The sequence below is a fragment of the Nylanderia fulva genome, unplaced genomic scaffold, assembly GCF_048542155.1.
Source record: "Nylanderia fulva isolate GAGA-0341 unplaced genomic scaffold, ASM4854215v1 Scaffold30, whole genome shotgun sequence".
In the NCBI taxonomy this organism is placed as follows: Eukaryota; Metazoa; Arthropoda; class Insecta; order Hymenoptera; family Formicidae; genus Nylanderia; species Nylanderia fulva.
Window position 1 is genome coordinate 1,509,118 of NW_028190369.1, and position 17,029 is coordinate 1,526,146.

Genomic DNA, 17,029 nt, shown 5'->3' on the forward strand with positions numbered 1-17,029 from the left:
TCTTAAGGGAAAGAACTGCTGGATATTGTGAACGAAATCAGAGAAGCTCGGTCCGACGCGGACATCGACGCGCTGATCAAAGACGTCTCTCGGACAGGTCCTCCTAGTGCCTATTAATATCCTTGCCTTAAATATCCTGTTGCACGCTGTTTTGAGTTAGCTACTTGACCATGCATAGTAGAGTTTCTCTTTTCTCTCTCTCTCTCTCTCTATCTATCTCTCTCTTTTTCTTTCTGTATCGCGCGAGATGATTTTTTTTATAAAAATAAAATAAACAGCGCGGCAACAAATAGCTGGCGCTCTAATAAAGCTAATACACATATTTCAATTAATTATTATTAGATCATCCGGTACATGCGCCCGCATCTCGGGGCGATCCCTGGGAATGTGAGTTTCCACCGGCGAAGAACTATAAGATTGTACCAGTCAACGGTGTGTTCAATATGTTCGCCAACGACGAGGACCTGGCAAATGGCAAACCACTTCCGTATTCGTATCCGGATATGGCGACCTTCGTCCAAGATATGAATCTGCTGTGCGCTATGATCGCCGACGGACCCCTGAAGTCTTTCTGCTATCGAAGACTGAGTTATCTCTCCTCCAAGTATCAGTTGCATGTACTATTGAACGAGCTCAGAGAGTTAGCGAGTCAGAAGGCGGTGCCGCACAGGGATTTTTATAATATTAGGAAGGTCTGTCATAGTTTGGCGAAACTTTATAAAATATATATAATTTTATATTTAACGTTATTTTATTATGAAGTTAGAAATGAAATTGCACCGTTTCAAAGTAATTTTTCAAGATGATCGCATCATTAATTTCAATATAGTCTAGAAAAAGTTTTTTTAATTTCTTTAAAATAAAACTCTTAATATTTAGAAACGTTGTGTCTTGCATACAAATCTAATAATGAGACTTTATAGTTTGCAAAGTTTGAGAAAAAGATTGCATCGACATTTTGAGTAAGAAAAATCAAACAAGATATTAAATTTTTATTTCAAGTTGACTCTTTTCGCTTTTTATATATCAACATAGTGTCATCGAATTGAAATAGTGTATGATTAATTTCACAGGTCGATACTCACATACATGCGGCTTCGTGCATGAATCAAAAACACCTGCTTAGATTTATCAAGAAAACGTTGAAGAATCACGCAGACGAAGTGGTCACTTGTTCCAAGAACGGAGAGACTATGACGCTACGGGAAGTTTTTCAGTCTATGAATCTAACGACTTACGATCTAAGCGTTGATATGTTGGATGTACACGCAGTAAGTGTCTTTCTGAATGTTTTTCTATTGCAATATATCAAGGAACCTTTCGAGAGAAAAAGTAATATGGTGCAATTACTAACACTTTTCCTTTCTTCGCAGGACAGAAATACATTTCACAGATTTGACAAGTTCAACGCAAAGTACAATCCAATCGGCGAGAGTCGTCTGCGTGAAGTTTTCCTGAAAACGGACAATTATTTGAATGGCAAGTACTTCGCGAGAATAATTAAGGAAGTCGCAAGTGATCTTGAAGAATCCAAATATCAGAATGCGGAACTGCGTCTTTCGATTTATGGCAAGAGTCCAGAGGAATGGGACAAATTAGCCAAATGGGCGATCCAAAGTGACGTTTCTTCGGACAACGTGCGCTGGCTTATACAGATTCCTAGATTATAGTAAGTGTATTTAGTTATGCGCGAGCATGAAATTTCTGAAAGATCTGACCAATTTTTACCGTTGCATTTTGTACATTATAGCGATATCTTCAAACTGAACAAGCTTTTGACGAATTTTCAAGAGATCATCAACAATATCTTCTTGCCGCTCTTCGAAGTGACTAATGATCCCCATTCTCATCCGGAGCTACATAAATTTTTACAATATGTACGTTCTTCTATTTCACATGTTATTCCTCTGAAATTCGTTTATTTATCTTTTTAAATATTATTTTATATTTGCTATTTTATTATCGTGACAGGTAATAGGTTTGGATTCTGTGGATGATGAAAGTAAGCCGGAAAATCCTCTCTTCGACAAAGACGTTTATCCACCTGCGGAATGGGATGACATAGAAAATCCTCCGTACGGATATTATCAATACTACACTTATGCGAATATGGTGGTCCTCAATCACTTTAGAGCGTACGTTACTTTACTGCAAAATTCTATATATTATTTAAAACAGTTATCTCGTAAAATAAAACATCCTCGATGTGAAACCTTTTACAGGGAACAAGGTTTGAATACATTTGTTCTGAGACCTCATTGTGGCGAAGCCGGACCCGTTCAGCATTTGGTGTGCGGCTATATGATGGCGGAGAATATTTCACACGGTCTGCTGCTCAGAAAAGTTCCTGTGCTCCAATATTTATATTACTTAGCTCAAATTGGCATCGCAATGTCACCGCTCAGTAACAACTCGCTTTTCCTAAACTATCATCGTAATCCGCTTCCGGAATATCTTGCTAGAGGACTATGTGTGAGCTTATCTACGGATGATCCTCTTCAATTTCATTTTACCAAGGTAAATAAAAAATATACAATATACATATTATGTAATGATGTCATTTAAAATATATTTATATATTTGAAAAAATAGATCTCATGAATAATCTCATTTATTATATTATATTAAATATATATAATATTAATTATATATAATTATATATAATTAGGAACCCCTAATGGAAGAATATAGTATTGCGGCCCAAGTGTGGAAACTTAGTTCGTGTGACATGTGCGAGTTGGCACGCAATTCTGTTCTCATGAGCGGTTTTCCGCACAAGGTGAGTCATTATAAATCAGTTCTTCAACTTTTTCGCTTACATGCAAAGGACAATAAAATAAGGAAAATTAAGGATCAAAATCTCTACTGCGCTCTATCAACTTTTTTCCTATTTCCTTATTAATGTCTTATCTTATTATCTTAATATTACCTTATATTAAGTTCATTCTAGATCTCTCGATTGTGTATTGCATAAATTTATTTAACGCGTCGATGCGATTTTGATCATGATGCGTGAATAATATCATGCAATCTCCAATTGTTTCTCATTTTACAGAGCAAACAGTACTGGTTGGGACCTAACTATACTAAGGAAGGAGTCGCTGGTAATGATATCACGCGAACCAACGTACCGGATATACGGGTAGCTTATCGGTACGAGACGTTAGTCGACGAGCTATCTAATATCTTCAAAGTTGTAGAAAAACCCGAATCACTTCCATTTTAACAAATTATTATTTGAGGTATGTCAGAATTGACAAGGTCAATTATCGCACGATAGCATTCTTAAGTTTATGGATTACAAATTATTTGTATATTATTTTCGCGATACTTTATTCTTCTAAATCGATCAGAGGATATTTCTATAAAGCGAGGTTGCCAATGAATTTTTTTTTAGGATATGTAACTGTTTCCTCTTGATGTATCAGAAATATATGACTCGAATGAAACTCGAATATCACTCGAATTGTACTTTATAAACAAAGTATAATCTTAAATAATTTTATAAATGTATCTTTTAAAGATGTGCGAATCAAAATTTTCTAATTCGAATCGAATTGAATCGAATTTGCAAAAAAAAAAAAAAAAAAAAACGAATCGAATCGACAAAAATATCGCTGAATCGAATCAATTCACCCATATTTCGAATTAGAATCGAATTAACGTGTATAGAATTAAACGGGTTTGAAGTCTTCTTACGTGGTTCTTTGATTCGAATTCAAATTGTAATGATTCGACATTATCAAATCTTTCGATTTCGAACTACGTCGATTCAAATTTGAATCGAATCGAATATTGCCAGATTCGATTCGATTTGATTCGAATTCGAATAATTCGCACATCTCTAGTATCTTTTATTGTGGTCGTAGATTTTTCACACGAACATGTTTGCGACATGTTTGTGACCATGACGTAAATAAATACAAAACTAGTGATCATAAGCAGATAAATGTAATTTAGCCGATTGTTGTAATTTGATGGTAAATTGTAAATTTAGTTTAAAAACTAATATTTACATTGAATGGTGAGACATGAAATGGTGCGTGAATCTTTATCGAACTTCTTACAATTTTCTTTTTTTTTATAGAAACTTTAATTGTAAGGATAAATCAATCAGAGAAATTATATACACGTTGACCAATTTAATAATAGTTGTTAGAAAGTATTTCTTCTATTGTTGCAACATTAATAACACATACTAGCATATTGTATTGTAATAAGCTAGAATCACAGATGTTATATGTTCGTTTATTTTATAATTAGTATTTTAAGCCGTGATGGAATAAATCCGTTTTTCATATCTTGGCTGTGCTCGACAACAGCAGTACTCTTTCTTGGACTTTAGTTTTATTTTCTTACATTTTTGTACATTTATATCGTGAAACTGTGACATTTGTTTCGACGAGTATTGAGACAGCTGGCTCGTATGCGGATAGTTAACTCGTGCCATTATATACATTCTGTAATATCCTCCCTTTTCCACAAATAGATAATGTAAATAGGAAATTAGTTTAATTAGATATAACAAATATTTTTTTTACGAATTATATATACGTGCCAAGCAACAGTAAAAACTATGCTGTTTCCTTTTATCTTATTATGAGCTTTTTTTTTTACTGTTTTCTAACTATTTTCCGAGAAAACTTTCCGAACAACGAGCCTAATTAAGCGATATACGATCTATAAATTACTCGACTATAAATACTCGGAACACTGTGCCCTCATATCGAATTTAAATTAAAGTGTTGCTAAATAAAAAAATATATTTATTGTAAAAGTATATACTACGAAAGACACAGAAATATACTTGTATCATTAAAACCGAATTTTAGAAATTATTAATGATATGCGCTACGATATAATCTTATTTACATCATGAAACGAATAGGTATATCTGTAGTAATTAAAATTAAAAATATGATTCTACATTTTATTCATTGCTTGAATTATATGAAAATTTAGTATTGAGGTAGTAAAGATTACATTTCGATTATTAGCTATTTTACAGAACCATATATATAGAAAACACTGAACGGCACTTATTATTTTCTCAATATTACATTTGTTTGAAAAACTAGCAATTTACTACCGTCTATATACTTCAAAATAATATTTTATTATATAAAATGATTTTATTATTTTATTTTATAAAATGTTTTTAAAAAAACTCGTTCAGAGCTTTATCATATATTTAAAAGAAATAAAAGGTGAGTGCGTTGCCTCATATAAGTTATTAATGTTTATATATTATATATGTAATATATAAAAAAACAATATTATACATATAATATCTACTCCACTTTTTTCGTCTTAGGTTTTTGTAAGCTTTGCATAATCTTTGGTGCTACTTCAGTAAATATGACTGTACCTATGAAGACTAGTAGCGTACCAATCCAATGATATATAGTAAACGGATTTTTGAAGTAGATAATAGAGAATAACAGAGACATAAACTTTCGCAGCGTTATTACTAAAGTAACTGTGAGGGAACTACACTCTGTCGTCAAAACGAATACAGAGCTGATGCATATATATCTGAAAACATAAATTAAGGAAAATATTTCGGTAACGTGATAGTATATTCATCAGGTATATGTGTGATATTGCATGTAACATAAAATATAGCTGCAATTAGAAAAGGATACTGCGTCACAACGTTTCCAATTAAATATACAATTAATGATGGCACTTGTATATTAAACAGTATCCTCATCGGCTCGGATGCGAGCGCAAACTTCCAATGTTCGTAAATATTAGGCGCTAGTGTTAAGAAGAATGGCATAGGTAAAAAATGCTGTAAAGATATTTTATATATTATATTGAGAATTATAAAACATGCGTAACGTTGATATGTAATATCAGCAAGCAAGAAATGAGGAACTTACTGTGTAAAATAAAGCTTCCCGCGCATTTTTACCATACCGGCTGTACAGCGTTTCTTGGTAGATGCCCATTCTAGCAGAGATGAATAGAGCTATTGTGAGTAGACTTATTCCCAAACTCCACCAGAAGAAGTCATCCCATGGTGTCGTGGCCACTTGCTCCACGTTTTTCTGTTGTAAGGACTTGATCTCTTGACTGCTAACAATTGTGCAGAGTACTATTCCCGTTGTAATCATGAATACTGATAAATATTTGCTAAATGCATATTTCTTCTTTAGAATAATAATACCCATAATCATATTGGCTATGAGGGAACCCTGAAATAATGCGTATATTAAAATGCATATTATATATGGTAGGAGCAGGTAATTTGTATCCACCAAACTAAATTTATTTGTAAATATAAATTTAACATATATAAGATAGGCAATAAGAGCCAAATCGCGGATGACAGTGCGTTATTCTAAACGAAACTAAATTTTTTCGTTAGAATTAAATATCTGTGCACAAGGCACCAAATTTTTACTTGGACACGGCCAAGATATAAAATTGGAATAATCTCTACAAGAGATTTTTAATTCCATGTATCCCCTATTCCCCCTAAAGAAATAAAGTGCGAGAGAAAAATATAGATCCGAAAGTCGCAGAATCGGGAATCGATCCCGAGACCTTTCGCTTGCCGGGCGACTGCTCTTCCAACTGAGCTATTCAGATCCTTTATTAAAGGATCTGAATAGCTCAGTTGGAAGAGCAGTCGCCCGGCAAGCGAAAGGTCTCGGGATCGATTCCCGATTCTGCGACTTTCGGATCTATATTTTTCTCTCGCACTTTATTTCTTTAGGGGGAATAGGGGATACATGGAATTAAAAATCTCTTGTAGAGATTATTCCAATTTTATATCTTGGCCGTGTCCAAGTAAAAATTTGGTGCCTTGTGCACAGATATTTAATTCTAACGAAAAAATTTAGTTTCGTTTAGAATAACGCACTGTCATCCGCGATTTGGCTCTTATTGCCTATCTTATATATGTTAAATTTATATTTATATATTACAGAGCCTAGTTAAACTCTAAATTTATTTGTATTTACTTACTGCTCTAAATATCATATGCAATGGCATGGGAATATTAAAGTCAAAGGCATAATTGTTACAAACATTAGTAATAAAAAACATTGCGACTAAAATAAAGTAATCCTTTAAGCCTATATTTGGTTTGACTGTGCCGCATTTCGCAGTAAATAGAAATCCTTCAAGAGATATAAAGAAAAATTGTGAAAACGTAATAAGGTTTCCACTGCCAGGATCATCCCTGTGTAATCAAATAATCAACATTTGAATGAATATATTCATTATATTATAAAAACATACAAGTACTTGCTAGTGGACTTTAGTACTTAAAATATTCTTGGTATTCTTAAAATTTCCTCTTACTAGTGAAATTAGTTTCAATCTTTATTCAAGTCTATTCAGTCAAAAGCTGATATGATAAAAAAGTTGAATATATTAAAAACAAGTATGAAGCTTACAAAGCGCAGAAAACATTAAATACTGAATTGTATAAATATCAATACTTATGTTGACCTGAATAGAGTGGAAAATTAGGAGAAAAAACGAAAATGTGTGTATGTGTAGAAATCCTTGGGGATGCGTAAGAAAAGAAAAAACAGCGCATGTAGAAATAGAAGATGCAAAGTGTGTATATGTCTAGTAATCAATAAATTAGTGGTAAATTAATTGCAAGACAAGAAGATAGAGTATAAAATAAGTAAAATAATTTTATATGCATGCATAAGAAGGGGAGCAAGTTGAGGAAAGATGTACAATTTCTGTAATTTTAAGGGAAACCGATAAATAAAAAAATGTATAAAATAAAGATATATGTACCAACCAGAATATATTCAGATATATTTAGATTTTTCCAAGAATAGAAGCAAATGAATATTAATTTAATCATCAATTCTAATATACTACTTTTTTATTTCATAATATTAAATAATAAGTGATGATTGCTGGACATATTGATACTATTATCGAACAAAATTTGAAAGCAGTATATATGCATATTACTTTTAAATTAGATCAGATTATCAGATGTGAAGACGTTATTGATAAATAAAAAAAATTATAAATAATTATATATATATAGTATATATTGCATTTTATATGAGTACATATAAGTACACATTTTTTAAATGTAATACACATTTATTCTCTCTATGTGTTATGCAATATATTAAATCAGCCGAGTCATACTCACTTAACAAGCAGTTCCAGGAACACGACATTGGTGCAGCAACCAAGGAAAACGCATAATATCGCAATGATAGCAGCCGCCTGCATCGTGCCGTTCTCGAGATCTGTTTTTTTCTCCTTTTATCAATCACACACAATTCTAGAGCCCACGGGCTGTATATCAGCAAACACGATTCACCATTCGAAGGCAATCCATCGGCACACTGCGTTGGATGACAGACACAAACGTCAACGCTTCACTTAACAGATAACGTAATGAATGGTGCACTTATATCACGGCTTGAATTATGTATACTATGGTTTGCAATATAGTAAAACTTGCGGAATAAATAGAATCCCTCCTCTCTCTCCTCTGCTTCCCGCCTGTATCTATCTGTCATCCGCTATTCTGAATCAGCTGTTTCTCTAAACTGCACTTCCCATTATTTGCACCTGTCGTTGGTAACCACGTGTTTAGAAACGTCAAAAACGTTAAATGTCAGATGTCATAGAAGATAGACGAAGTCTATTTTGCGAGGAGAGAATTTGCGTTAGAGTATCAATAAATTCAGATTCAGATTACTAAAATCATAAGTATAAAATTGCTATAAATTTCAAAAAATATAAACAAGAAATATACACATAACCGCAATGTCACATATGATTTGTTGTCGAACGAAAAATTTCTTAAGAAATTATCGATTGACACTATTTGTGTTTTTTACTGTGTCAAAAAAAATTAATAAATAAATAGAAGAATGTACAATTAATTCTGCTTACTTTCTTTTGTGTAGGGTCGTGAGGAAGAGAGAATGATGCAAAACTGTTTTCCTTTTTGAATAATTTTGTACGTTTGTTGGAAATTAAGAACGAAGAAGTGATTCGAAAAGCCTCTAATTCCCTAAATAAGTCAATTTTGGATATATATTGGACAATTGTAAGATTGCACGACTTCACAAGTTAATAAGGGGAATTTTTTTGCCAAATAAATATTGCCAGCATAATAATGTTGAATTTTTTAATGTATACCATGGAATATCGACTCGAAAAGTTGCGCCAATCTGGTACGTAGATATAAGAATAATAATCTTCAATAATATTCAAAACAATGTCTATTACAGTATCTATTGAATAATCGTTTAATGTTGATTTTTAGAAGAAATAGAAAGAAATAGAGAAGCAAATACAAGCAAGAATGCTGAAAGTATCAATATTAGTAAAACATTTCTAAAAATTCTAAAATCATCATTTGAAGTAAAAATTCTATATGGAGATAAGAACAGCTTTAAAAGGGGGAAGAAAATTAAGAGTGCGATAGAAGTCAAGATGAAAAATTTATTTCAAAATGTAACTACTTCAACAGAAACAGGATTTGATGATATTATAGCTCTTGCGGTAGCTTATTATAACTTGGGTGAGTTACATTTAGAAGATATTAAATTAGAAGTTGCTGAAGATAATTTTATGAGATGTATAGAATTGTTGAATGGAAAAGAATTGGATTGTAAAGCTATTTTGACAGCTATACGGGTGCATCTCCAGCTATATTATGTTTGGATAAAAATAAAGAAGTTGGAGAAGTGTTTTCCATTGTTAGATAAAGCAATGGAATTATATTTAAATTATACAAAAGAGGATGAAGATGAATATCCATATCCTATCGAAATAGCAACTGTTTTGCATATTCAAAATATAACACTAAACTCCAAAATAGTTCTGGCTGACCTTCATACAATAACTTTAAAATTATTAATGGAGCAGTATAAACTTAAACCTATAGATAAACATAAATTTGTAATATATGTACATAATTTATTAAACAAAGAATTGATTGAAGGATTAAAGACAGATAGCACAATATCTATATTTTGGGCAAACACCGCAGCTGATTTATGCCTTTACTTTGTTCATCATGATCTCTTTATTGAAGCCAGAGATCATCTTGGCGCTGCAGATTGTATGATGGAGATATATTTTAATACGATGTGCGAAAAACAAAATACAAGTAATTTAAGAGCTGAGATAAATGATTATGAACTATTCTGTGCAAATATTGCTATACTCTGGGGAAAGTATGGAGTTTTTCTTTTGCGTTCATCAATCGAAAATTTACCACAATATGATAAATCTTGCGAAGCGAATAACATAAAATTAAAATCTCTTGCAAAATCTAAGGAGGAATTAACGAAATCCTTAACATTTATTGACTTAAAAAAAAATTTAGAACACATCGAGATACCAGCTACATATGTGTCAAATCTCAATGATGCCAAAAGAATTTTTTCGCATATTTTAAAAACGTTTAATTTAGCTAAAAAATATTATACTGTAGACAAGAATATTTTCTGTTATATGGATATAATACTACATATTTCAGCAGCATATGAATATTATGCATATTTTGTAGATGACGATATAAATAAATTAAAACTAATTAAACAATGTATAAAAATCTTAGAAAATGCTGTTAGTAATGTAGTTATAAAATGTAAAACACTTGAAGAATATCAACTTGTCAAAAAATTTTATTTTAAACTAGCTATTTGTTATTCTACGCTCTTGAATATGACATCTGAGAAATTCAATGACATTGAAGAAATTACTGATGAGATGAGAATGGAAACTAAGCAATTAGTGAAAAATATCGTTGACAATTTTACATTATATTTAAAAAGTACTTAAAATTTTAGCTCTTATTTCTGTATATTTAATTTTAGATTTTTTTTTAAATTTTTAATGCATTCTATTTGTAACATTATATTGAAAAACAGTACATGTATTGTGCTTTTTTTACTGTACAAATATAAAAAAACATGATTCATTATGAACTATACTGTGCAAATATATAGCTATACTCTGAGGAAAGTATAGGCCAAAAGTCATCTATTCTGTCTATATGTTATGTTTAATTTATCAGTATATAAAATTATAATATCTTAAACATAAAATATATTTATATAATATATATATGTATATGTCGGCTGTAGACCCTAATGCGATGTCTATGTATATTATTATTGTATATTATAAAATATTTAATTTACACTTAATTTTTCTAAGCATAGATGAGACCAACATGAATGTTGCAAACAAAAGGCTTGAAAATGTAGATATTTAGAAATTTGTATTGTATTTTTTTATACGATTTTTTTATTATGTACATTTACTAAAGAGTATAATAGATTTATATATTATTATATTATATATTAACGAAAGAAAATATAATTTCTTGAATTACAATACTTATGGTATTAATTTTGTGATTCTGTCTGATTTTATATTATCTCTTATACAATTATATTCGTATAATATATGTATATATATAACTTTTTGTGTTTAATTGTAAGAGAACGTCCTGTGGAGTCCTTAATTAAAAGTTCTCTAACTTTGATATAAAAATAAAATAAAAGAGCTGCACACACATACACATATATATATCTTAATTAAAATTTAAAAATTTTGCAAATATATTCTCCTATTAATTCAAATGATTTTTTGAATTATTAAAAGATATTTATTGCACTATCATCACTGTAAAATATATTCTCTTCGTGAAATGCATTACTAACCAAACCTCTTCTCAAAATATATGCATAGTATGTATGGTTGTGTGTATATGTGTGTTAGTTTATTTCTTACTCTAGTCGCAATATTTCGTGAGGACGCTGGTGCACATTATTTTACATTCTGTGCAAACTTCCGCAAGAAATATCGATTCTCAATAAGATCTCATCTCAATTATAGGCTATAATATTGTGAATATATATTCTGTTATATTAGTGCATTATTTAAATATTAAATTAACGACCATAAAAATATTTATTGATTATCATTGAAATGGAAGTTGTCAATCAAGCTGATGCTATCGACGAGAGGTATGTATACAAGTGCATTATTATATATGCAAATATGTATAAAAGTGTATATTTAATTTATATATATTATGTGTATATTAAGTATATATTTAATTTTTAAACAGAATTTGTGTTATTTATTCGTTACGAGTTCATTATTTTTGTTATATATATAATAACTTTTATCTCCAAAATATCTGACAAAATATCTGTTTATGTTTATATAGTGCAGACGAAAATACGATGAACGATGAAGCTATTGGTGTAGTTTTGGAAGAGGCAGAGATAGTGGATTGTGATGCTGAGGCTGAGGCTGAGGCTGATGATGACAATGTACAGTATCATCTGTATGCAATAAACAGAGGTGACAATACAGTGGCATACAAAGTGATGCAAGTCAGCAGTAATCACAGAGAGAACAATGAAGTTTCGATAGCCACCCCTGTGAATAACACTGTGCAAGTTTTGGCTTCGCCCTTAAATGGACAATTATACGTACTCAGTAATGGCAATGATGTCGTAACATCAGAGTCTGCAAGAGCAGCCGCACCACGTGTAACCAAACTGCAGCTAGAAGGACCGCAGAATATTATTGCAAATGTAAAAAAGGTATTTCGTATTACTGTATTGCATTTTACATTACTGTTATATTTCTACTTGAAAATATTAATTATATTATTTTTATAGAGAGACGAAAGGCGTAGAGTAACACACAATGAAGTTGAGAGACGTAGAAGAGATAAAATTAATAATTGGATTAATAAATTGGGAAAGCTCTTGGCAGATTGCGATCAAAATGTGAATAAAGAAGGAGATGCGAAAGCAAATTTTGAACCACAAGTATGATATTTGCAAATTTTTAAATTAATATTTGGACAATTTAGTATAATATAAACATTAGTTTTCTATTATTTTTCTATAATGATGATTCCCTAATTTATTTATAGAGCAAAGGAGGTATACTAGCACGAGCTTGTGAGTACATTATAGAATTAAGAGACGCTCAAGAAAAACTATCCCAGAGTATGGATGAAAGCGCACAATTGATCGAAGAAGCTAAGACTCTTCGGCAAGTTGTAAGTCAATTAAGAGAGGAAAATTCAAAATTAAAAGTCCAAATTTCAAAGCAGAACAGTACATTTATACTCGGTACTTAGATTAGTTTTTGGACATGCAAAAGTTTGTTATTAGTGCTTTATGTTAAAGTTAATATAAATTAAATTCTTATTGTTAGTATATAAATATATCTTTTTTTATCGCATTATATAAAAAAATAAAAAAAGAAAATATGAATAAGAATAAATGAATAAAGTGTAATAGTTACAAAATGTTTATTTACATATATCTGTGTAGCTCAGGATATATATATGCATTATTTATATATGTGTACATATATATATATATATAGACACACACATATATATATATATATATATATATATATATATACTTATATAATTGTAAAATAATGACAATCATATCATATAACGTTCTACTGTACATATCATAAACAATAATTATTTATAACATGAACAATCGGTCTCGCAATGACAATTCAGCGAAATCGTTGAAAATCAGAGAAATATACAAATATACAAAACAATATCATTGATTGAATCAACAATTAACCATATCCATTAACATCAGATATATTGCTTAATAGTAGAATTCACTTAATTACTACAAAAACGTGTTGAAATTGTTTGTTTCTATTGAGTAGATCTACGGTATTTACACTTACAAAATACATCTATATATACAGAAAACAGAGTGATACATGTGATATCTCTGTGTTTTTCGTCTTAGATCATTAATGTAATTAGAGATCTCGCTACAAAAAACTGAGCTCTGCTTTTCTCCTGTCGTCAGAGTATGTACGTATGATTATCGATATCAAATCTCAGGGAAAATATACGTTTATATAAACGCGTTATGTTTACATAACAGCTTAAAGTATCATAACAGTAACGCTTACAGTACAATACTTATTGCTTCAAAGCGCATTTCCTCAAATTTTGTGCAGATCCTGCCTGACGGTTCCCAAAAGTAACAGTTTCTAGCGGGGATAGACAAATATATCCTCCGAAATACAAATTAATCAATCATCTTGCGAGATATGTAATTCATTTGCCAATAATACATGGGAGTCTGTGAGTGCGAGGTATGAACTTTCACGTATTTCGATTACTTGTCTGTCGTGAAATTGTAAGTATTATTCTCATGAGTATGGAAAGTTGTGCTGATAATCGTGCATTACTCGAATAACGCGCCCGAAGACAACACAAACCTCATGGAAGGATGCCTGTAGAAGCATTTAAAAGACGTTTCTGGAACATCCAAAAAATGTCTTTTGTAGACTTTCATGTTGTTCGGGATATCCTCGCTACTTATCCTTCCTATAACGAGTTACATTTGTTCCTTATACTTACGTTGGCCATTATTTATTAAAGCAGTCCATGTGTATAATTGCAATACTTATAAGAAAAATCACATTCAAGAACCAATGAGTAGTCTCTTCTATAAAAATAACTCTGAAATGAGTTGGGTCCAGCAACAAATTGCGTCCTCTCCTAAATCTAAACATCAACAGGCTAATGATCTCTTTGTACAGTAGGAATCTTGATCCATTCATTTTATCATTATATTGTCCTCGTCGTATATATAGTAAATTACGTGCTGTCTCTCGAAAACAAGTAAAAATATATTTTTCTGTGTGTGTTATATAAAACGTAAATATCTTCTTTCGCCCAGAACTGCCACACATTCGTACATAAACGTTATAAATAAGACAAAATATCGCGCTTTCGTCCCTCGAGATAGAGAAAATCCGGAGTTACCGATCTTCTTTTCTATTAAAGATCGGGTCAAATAATTCTAAAGAACGAAGACGTATTTCTTTAAACTAATTGGCAGTGTTAGAAACTTTCAGGATCCGTGATTAAACTGTTGAAATTGCTAGATCGAACATTTTTTGCCAAGGGACTGCATACATATATGTATATATCATTATAACAGAGATTCTTCTGTCGAGTTAACTGATTCTTTTTTCTGTACAAGAGTAGAAAAACTTGAAAGATTTTCTCCCGATCATCTTTTTTCCTCTCTCTTTCTTTCTTTTTTTAGAAGCTTGTCGCTTCGCATCGCAGTAAGAGGCGTGATATGCGAGTATTTACATATTCAAATCGCGTTTTTTGTATATGAATAATACTGCTGCTATGTTGTTTCGTGGAAACAAAATTTTTTCCCCTTTTTTTTCGCTCCTGTTTCATCCCTTCGTCTCTCTTCTATTTCCCCGCTATCGCAATTCCGTCCCAGATAGTCACAGTAATTATTATGATATCATTTTAACGTCAAAATAACTTAATTTGACGTCAAAATGACTACTTTTGCTATCTGGGGTACAAACTACTGAGTATTACAATTACAATGCGAAATAACGAACATTAGTTAGGCAGTAAGTTACCTTGTATAGCTCGCTGGAGATTTTTTTTCTAAGAAATACATCTATGTTTTCGTTGAGAGAAAAGTGGTGTGCGGAATCGGCCGAAAATTGATCGCGAAACTAATTCGGATTTTGTGATTGAATTTGGCTAACACAGAATTGTACATAATATACTACAAACGGTGAGTTTTCTCGTTGTATCTCTTTCACAGAAAATTGATCGACAACTTTTAAAACAATCAAATAATCTTAACAAATTTCTTAATCGATCCCATCGCATTTCTCTCTCAAGTTTATAACCGGTTTCCCCCCGAGGAAGCATCTCGGTCGTCAGTCTTTCGATTACAATAAAAAATACAGCCGTACGATACATCCATACCATCCATAGCCGTTCGATCCAAAAAGCGATTGCGCATGTAACAATACATATCTATTATAGTTCATCGGCATTTATCATGAATTCGCGATGTGAAGAGTGACTAGTACTTTCTCTTTAGTACCTTAGAAGCCTGCTATTGACTTTATACATTCACTATTTACTCTTCTAGCTCTCTAATCTACCTGCATTGGCTATTATTAACGATAGTTTTTAATATCAAGCATCTACAAAATTGATTATACATTTCCCTCTTGGTTAGTAACAAATTTTTTGCCTCTCCAAAACATCTTCTGGATAGTAGTTCTCGAATTGAACATTGACAATGTTACATCGAGAGCAAAATCATGATCGAACATTGGTTTCAGATCGGATACAGTTAGGGAACCATCGATTCGAAGCATTACGAAGACAGTTCTGATTCAGATTATAGATATAATGAATGATTTTTGTTAATTTACATATGGTATATACATTTGCAATTATCTAATTTGGACAATGATACTATCTGTTTGGTAGAGAAGCACCTGCTTTCATGAGAGAGGCAGTGAATGAAAAATCGTTGAAATTTATGCTTTTGGATCGCCGCGCGATTCATTACAGACTATGATCATGGAATCGATGGCGATTGCTTTTTCTACTTTAAAAGAAGAGCTATTTTATAGGACAACATTTTCACATTTGAGTTATTTAAATACCTTCGTGCCGTACGTTTGACAAGACGCTGTTCATCCTCGAGAGATGATACGAAACTCTAGCAATCAAAATTAATCGTTCATCGACTCACGGAGAATAGTACAATTCGGTTTGTCAAAAAATGAGCAATATTATCCTGATTAAAGTACCGATTGATAATGATGATTTTTTTAAACGATTGTTCGAAAAGATTTCCAAGCTTTGATGCAATCGATATTGAGGTATATTTTACACCATTCTGACAGGACGATACAGCGCCGTTAGCTGCAGCTTTATAGGTCAATATACGGTACGAAGGTAGGCCTGTCTCAGGACGGTTGAAGCCGAGTGCTTTTTTTGCTGCTACCGAACGTGAACCAAGTGCCGACCTTCCTTCCTAGCGAGTTGGTGGTGCCTTGTCCGATCATAGTCGGCATCTCGTACGTTGACTCCCTCTTATATGTTTTATCTGCAATATCAATTTAGTTTAATTTTATCTGCATTATCAATTTAACATACAGATAAAAATTAAAATAAAGTAAAATTAAATTAATATAAAAAAATAGT

General features: G+C 31.6%; 5 protein-coding genes across 14 annotated transcripts in view; 3 read left to right on the forward strand and 2 right to left on the reverse strand.

Moving 5' to 3' along the window:
- AMPdeam (AMP deaminase) overlaps positions 1-5,921 on the forward strand; it is a 28,325-nt gene extending 22,404 nt beyond the window's left edge. Inside the window, exons 6-14 of the mRNA XM_029302279.2 lie at positions 8-97; positions 343-692; positions 1,074-1,271; positions 1,374-1,669; positions 1,751-1,877; positions 1,972-2,135; positions 2,223-2,517; positions 2,669-2,779; positions 3,056-5,921. Coding sequence (XP_029158112.2) covers positions 8-97; positions 343-692; positions 1,074-1,271; positions 1,374-1,669; positions 1,751-1,877; positions 1,972-2,135; positions 2,223-2,517; positions 2,669-2,779; positions 3,056-3,226 — 1,802 coding nt within the window. The 3' untranslated portion in view covers positions 3,227-5,921. The remainder of the gene's footprint in view (positions 1-7; positions 98-342; positions 693-1,073; positions 1,272-1,373; positions 1,670-1,750; positions 1,878-1,971; positions 2,136-2,222; positions 2,518-2,668; positions 2,780-3,055) is intronic.
- Efr (ER GDP-fucose transporter) lies at positions 3,885-8,700 on the reverse strand. Its single transcript, XM_029302285.2, has 5 exons — positions 8,141-8,700; positions 6,976-7,192; positions 5,886-6,200; positions 5,646-5,794; positions 3,885-5,535 (listed from the first exon to the last, which is right to left on the reverse strand). Exons 1-5 carry the CDS (start codon positions 8,221-8,223, stop codon positions 5,292-5,294), a joined length of 1,008 nt encoding a protein of 335 aa, XP_029158118.1. The 5' UTR covers positions 8,224-8,700; the 3' UTR covers positions 3,885-5,291.
- Positions 8,148-11,355, forward strand: LOC114930513 (KIF-binding protein-like). Of its 3 annotated transcripts, none has more exons than XM_029302282.2 (3): positions 8,148-8,709; positions 8,910-9,179; positions 9,272-11,355. In XM_029302282.2, the coding sequence occupies exons 2-3, from the start codon at positions 9,122-9,124 to the stop codon at positions 10,795-10,797; spliced, it is 1,584 nt and encodes a 527-aa protein (XP_029158115.1). In that variant the 5' UTR covers positions 8,148-8,709; positions 8,910-9,121; the 3' UTR covers positions 10,798-11,355. The 3 variants fall into 3 exon arrangements, with proteins under 3 accessions (XP_029158115.1, XP_029158117.1, XP_029158116.1); XM_029302284.2 differs by having other exon boundaries at positions 8,148-8,577; XM_029302283.2 differs by having other exon boundaries at positions 8,148-8,388.
- A 290-nt stretch (positions 11,356-11,645) lies between these two features.
- Positions 11,646-13,572, forward strand: LOC114930560 (uncharacterized). Its single transcript, XM_029302368.2, has 4 exons — positions 11,646-11,990; positions 12,197-12,578; positions 12,657-12,809; positions 12,917-13,572. The coding sequence occupies exons 1-4, from the start codon at positions 11,953-11,955 to the stop codon at positions 13,124-13,126; spliced, it is 783 nt and encodes a 260-aa protein (XP_029158201.1). The 5' UTR covers positions 11,646-11,952; the 3' UTR covers positions 13,127-13,572.
- Positions 13,284-17,029, reverse strand: part of RhoGEF3 (Rho guanine nucleotide exchange factor 3) — a 155,726-nt gene continuing 151,980 nt past the window's right edge. For all 8 annotated transcript variants that reach the window (XM_029302461.2, XM_029302456.2, XM_029302455.2 and 5 more), the window contains one exon: positions 13,284-16,931. In XM_029302461.2, the coding sequence (XP_029158294.1) occupies positions 16,792-16,931 (140 nt within the window). In that variant the 3' untranslated portion in view covers positions 13,284-16,791. The remainder of the gene's footprint in view (positions 16,932-17,029) is intronic.

Excerpts from the sequence above, each read along its gene's own strand:
- Efr (XM_029302285.2), bottom strand. The coding sequence starts at position 8,223 with ATGCAGGCGGCTGCTATCATTGCGATATTATGCGTTTTCCTTGGTTGC. Across the intron at positions 5,795-5,885 it reads GGGAAGCTTTATTTTACACA|CATTTTTTACCTATGCCATT; the intron begins GTAAGTTCCTCA and ends ATATCTTTACAG. Across the intron at positions 5,536-5,645 it reads ATTGGAAACGTTGTGACGCA|ATATATATGCATCAGCTCTG; the intron begins GTATCCTTTTCT and ends TTATGTTTTCAG.
- LOC114930560 (XM_029302368.2), top strand. The coding sequence starts at position 11,953 with ATGGAAGTTGTCAATCAAGCTGATGCTATCGACGAGAG. Across the intron at positions 12,579-12,656 it reads TTATTGCAAATGTAAAAAAG|AGAGACGAAAGGCGTAGAGT; the intron begins GTATTTCGTATT and ends TTATTTTTATAG. Across the intron at positions 12,810-12,916 it reads AAGCAAATTTTGAACCACAA|AGCAAAGGAGGTATACTAGC; the intron begins GTATGATATTTG and ends ATTTATTTATAG.
- LOC114930513 (XM_029302282.2), top strand. The coding sequence starts at position 9,122 with ATGTTGAATTTTTTAATGTATACCATGGAATATCGACTCGAAAAGTTG. Across the intron at positions 9,180-9,271 it reads CGAAAAGTTGCGCCAATCTG|AAGAAATAGAAAGAAATAGA; the intron begins GTACGTAGATAT and ends GTTGATTTTTAG.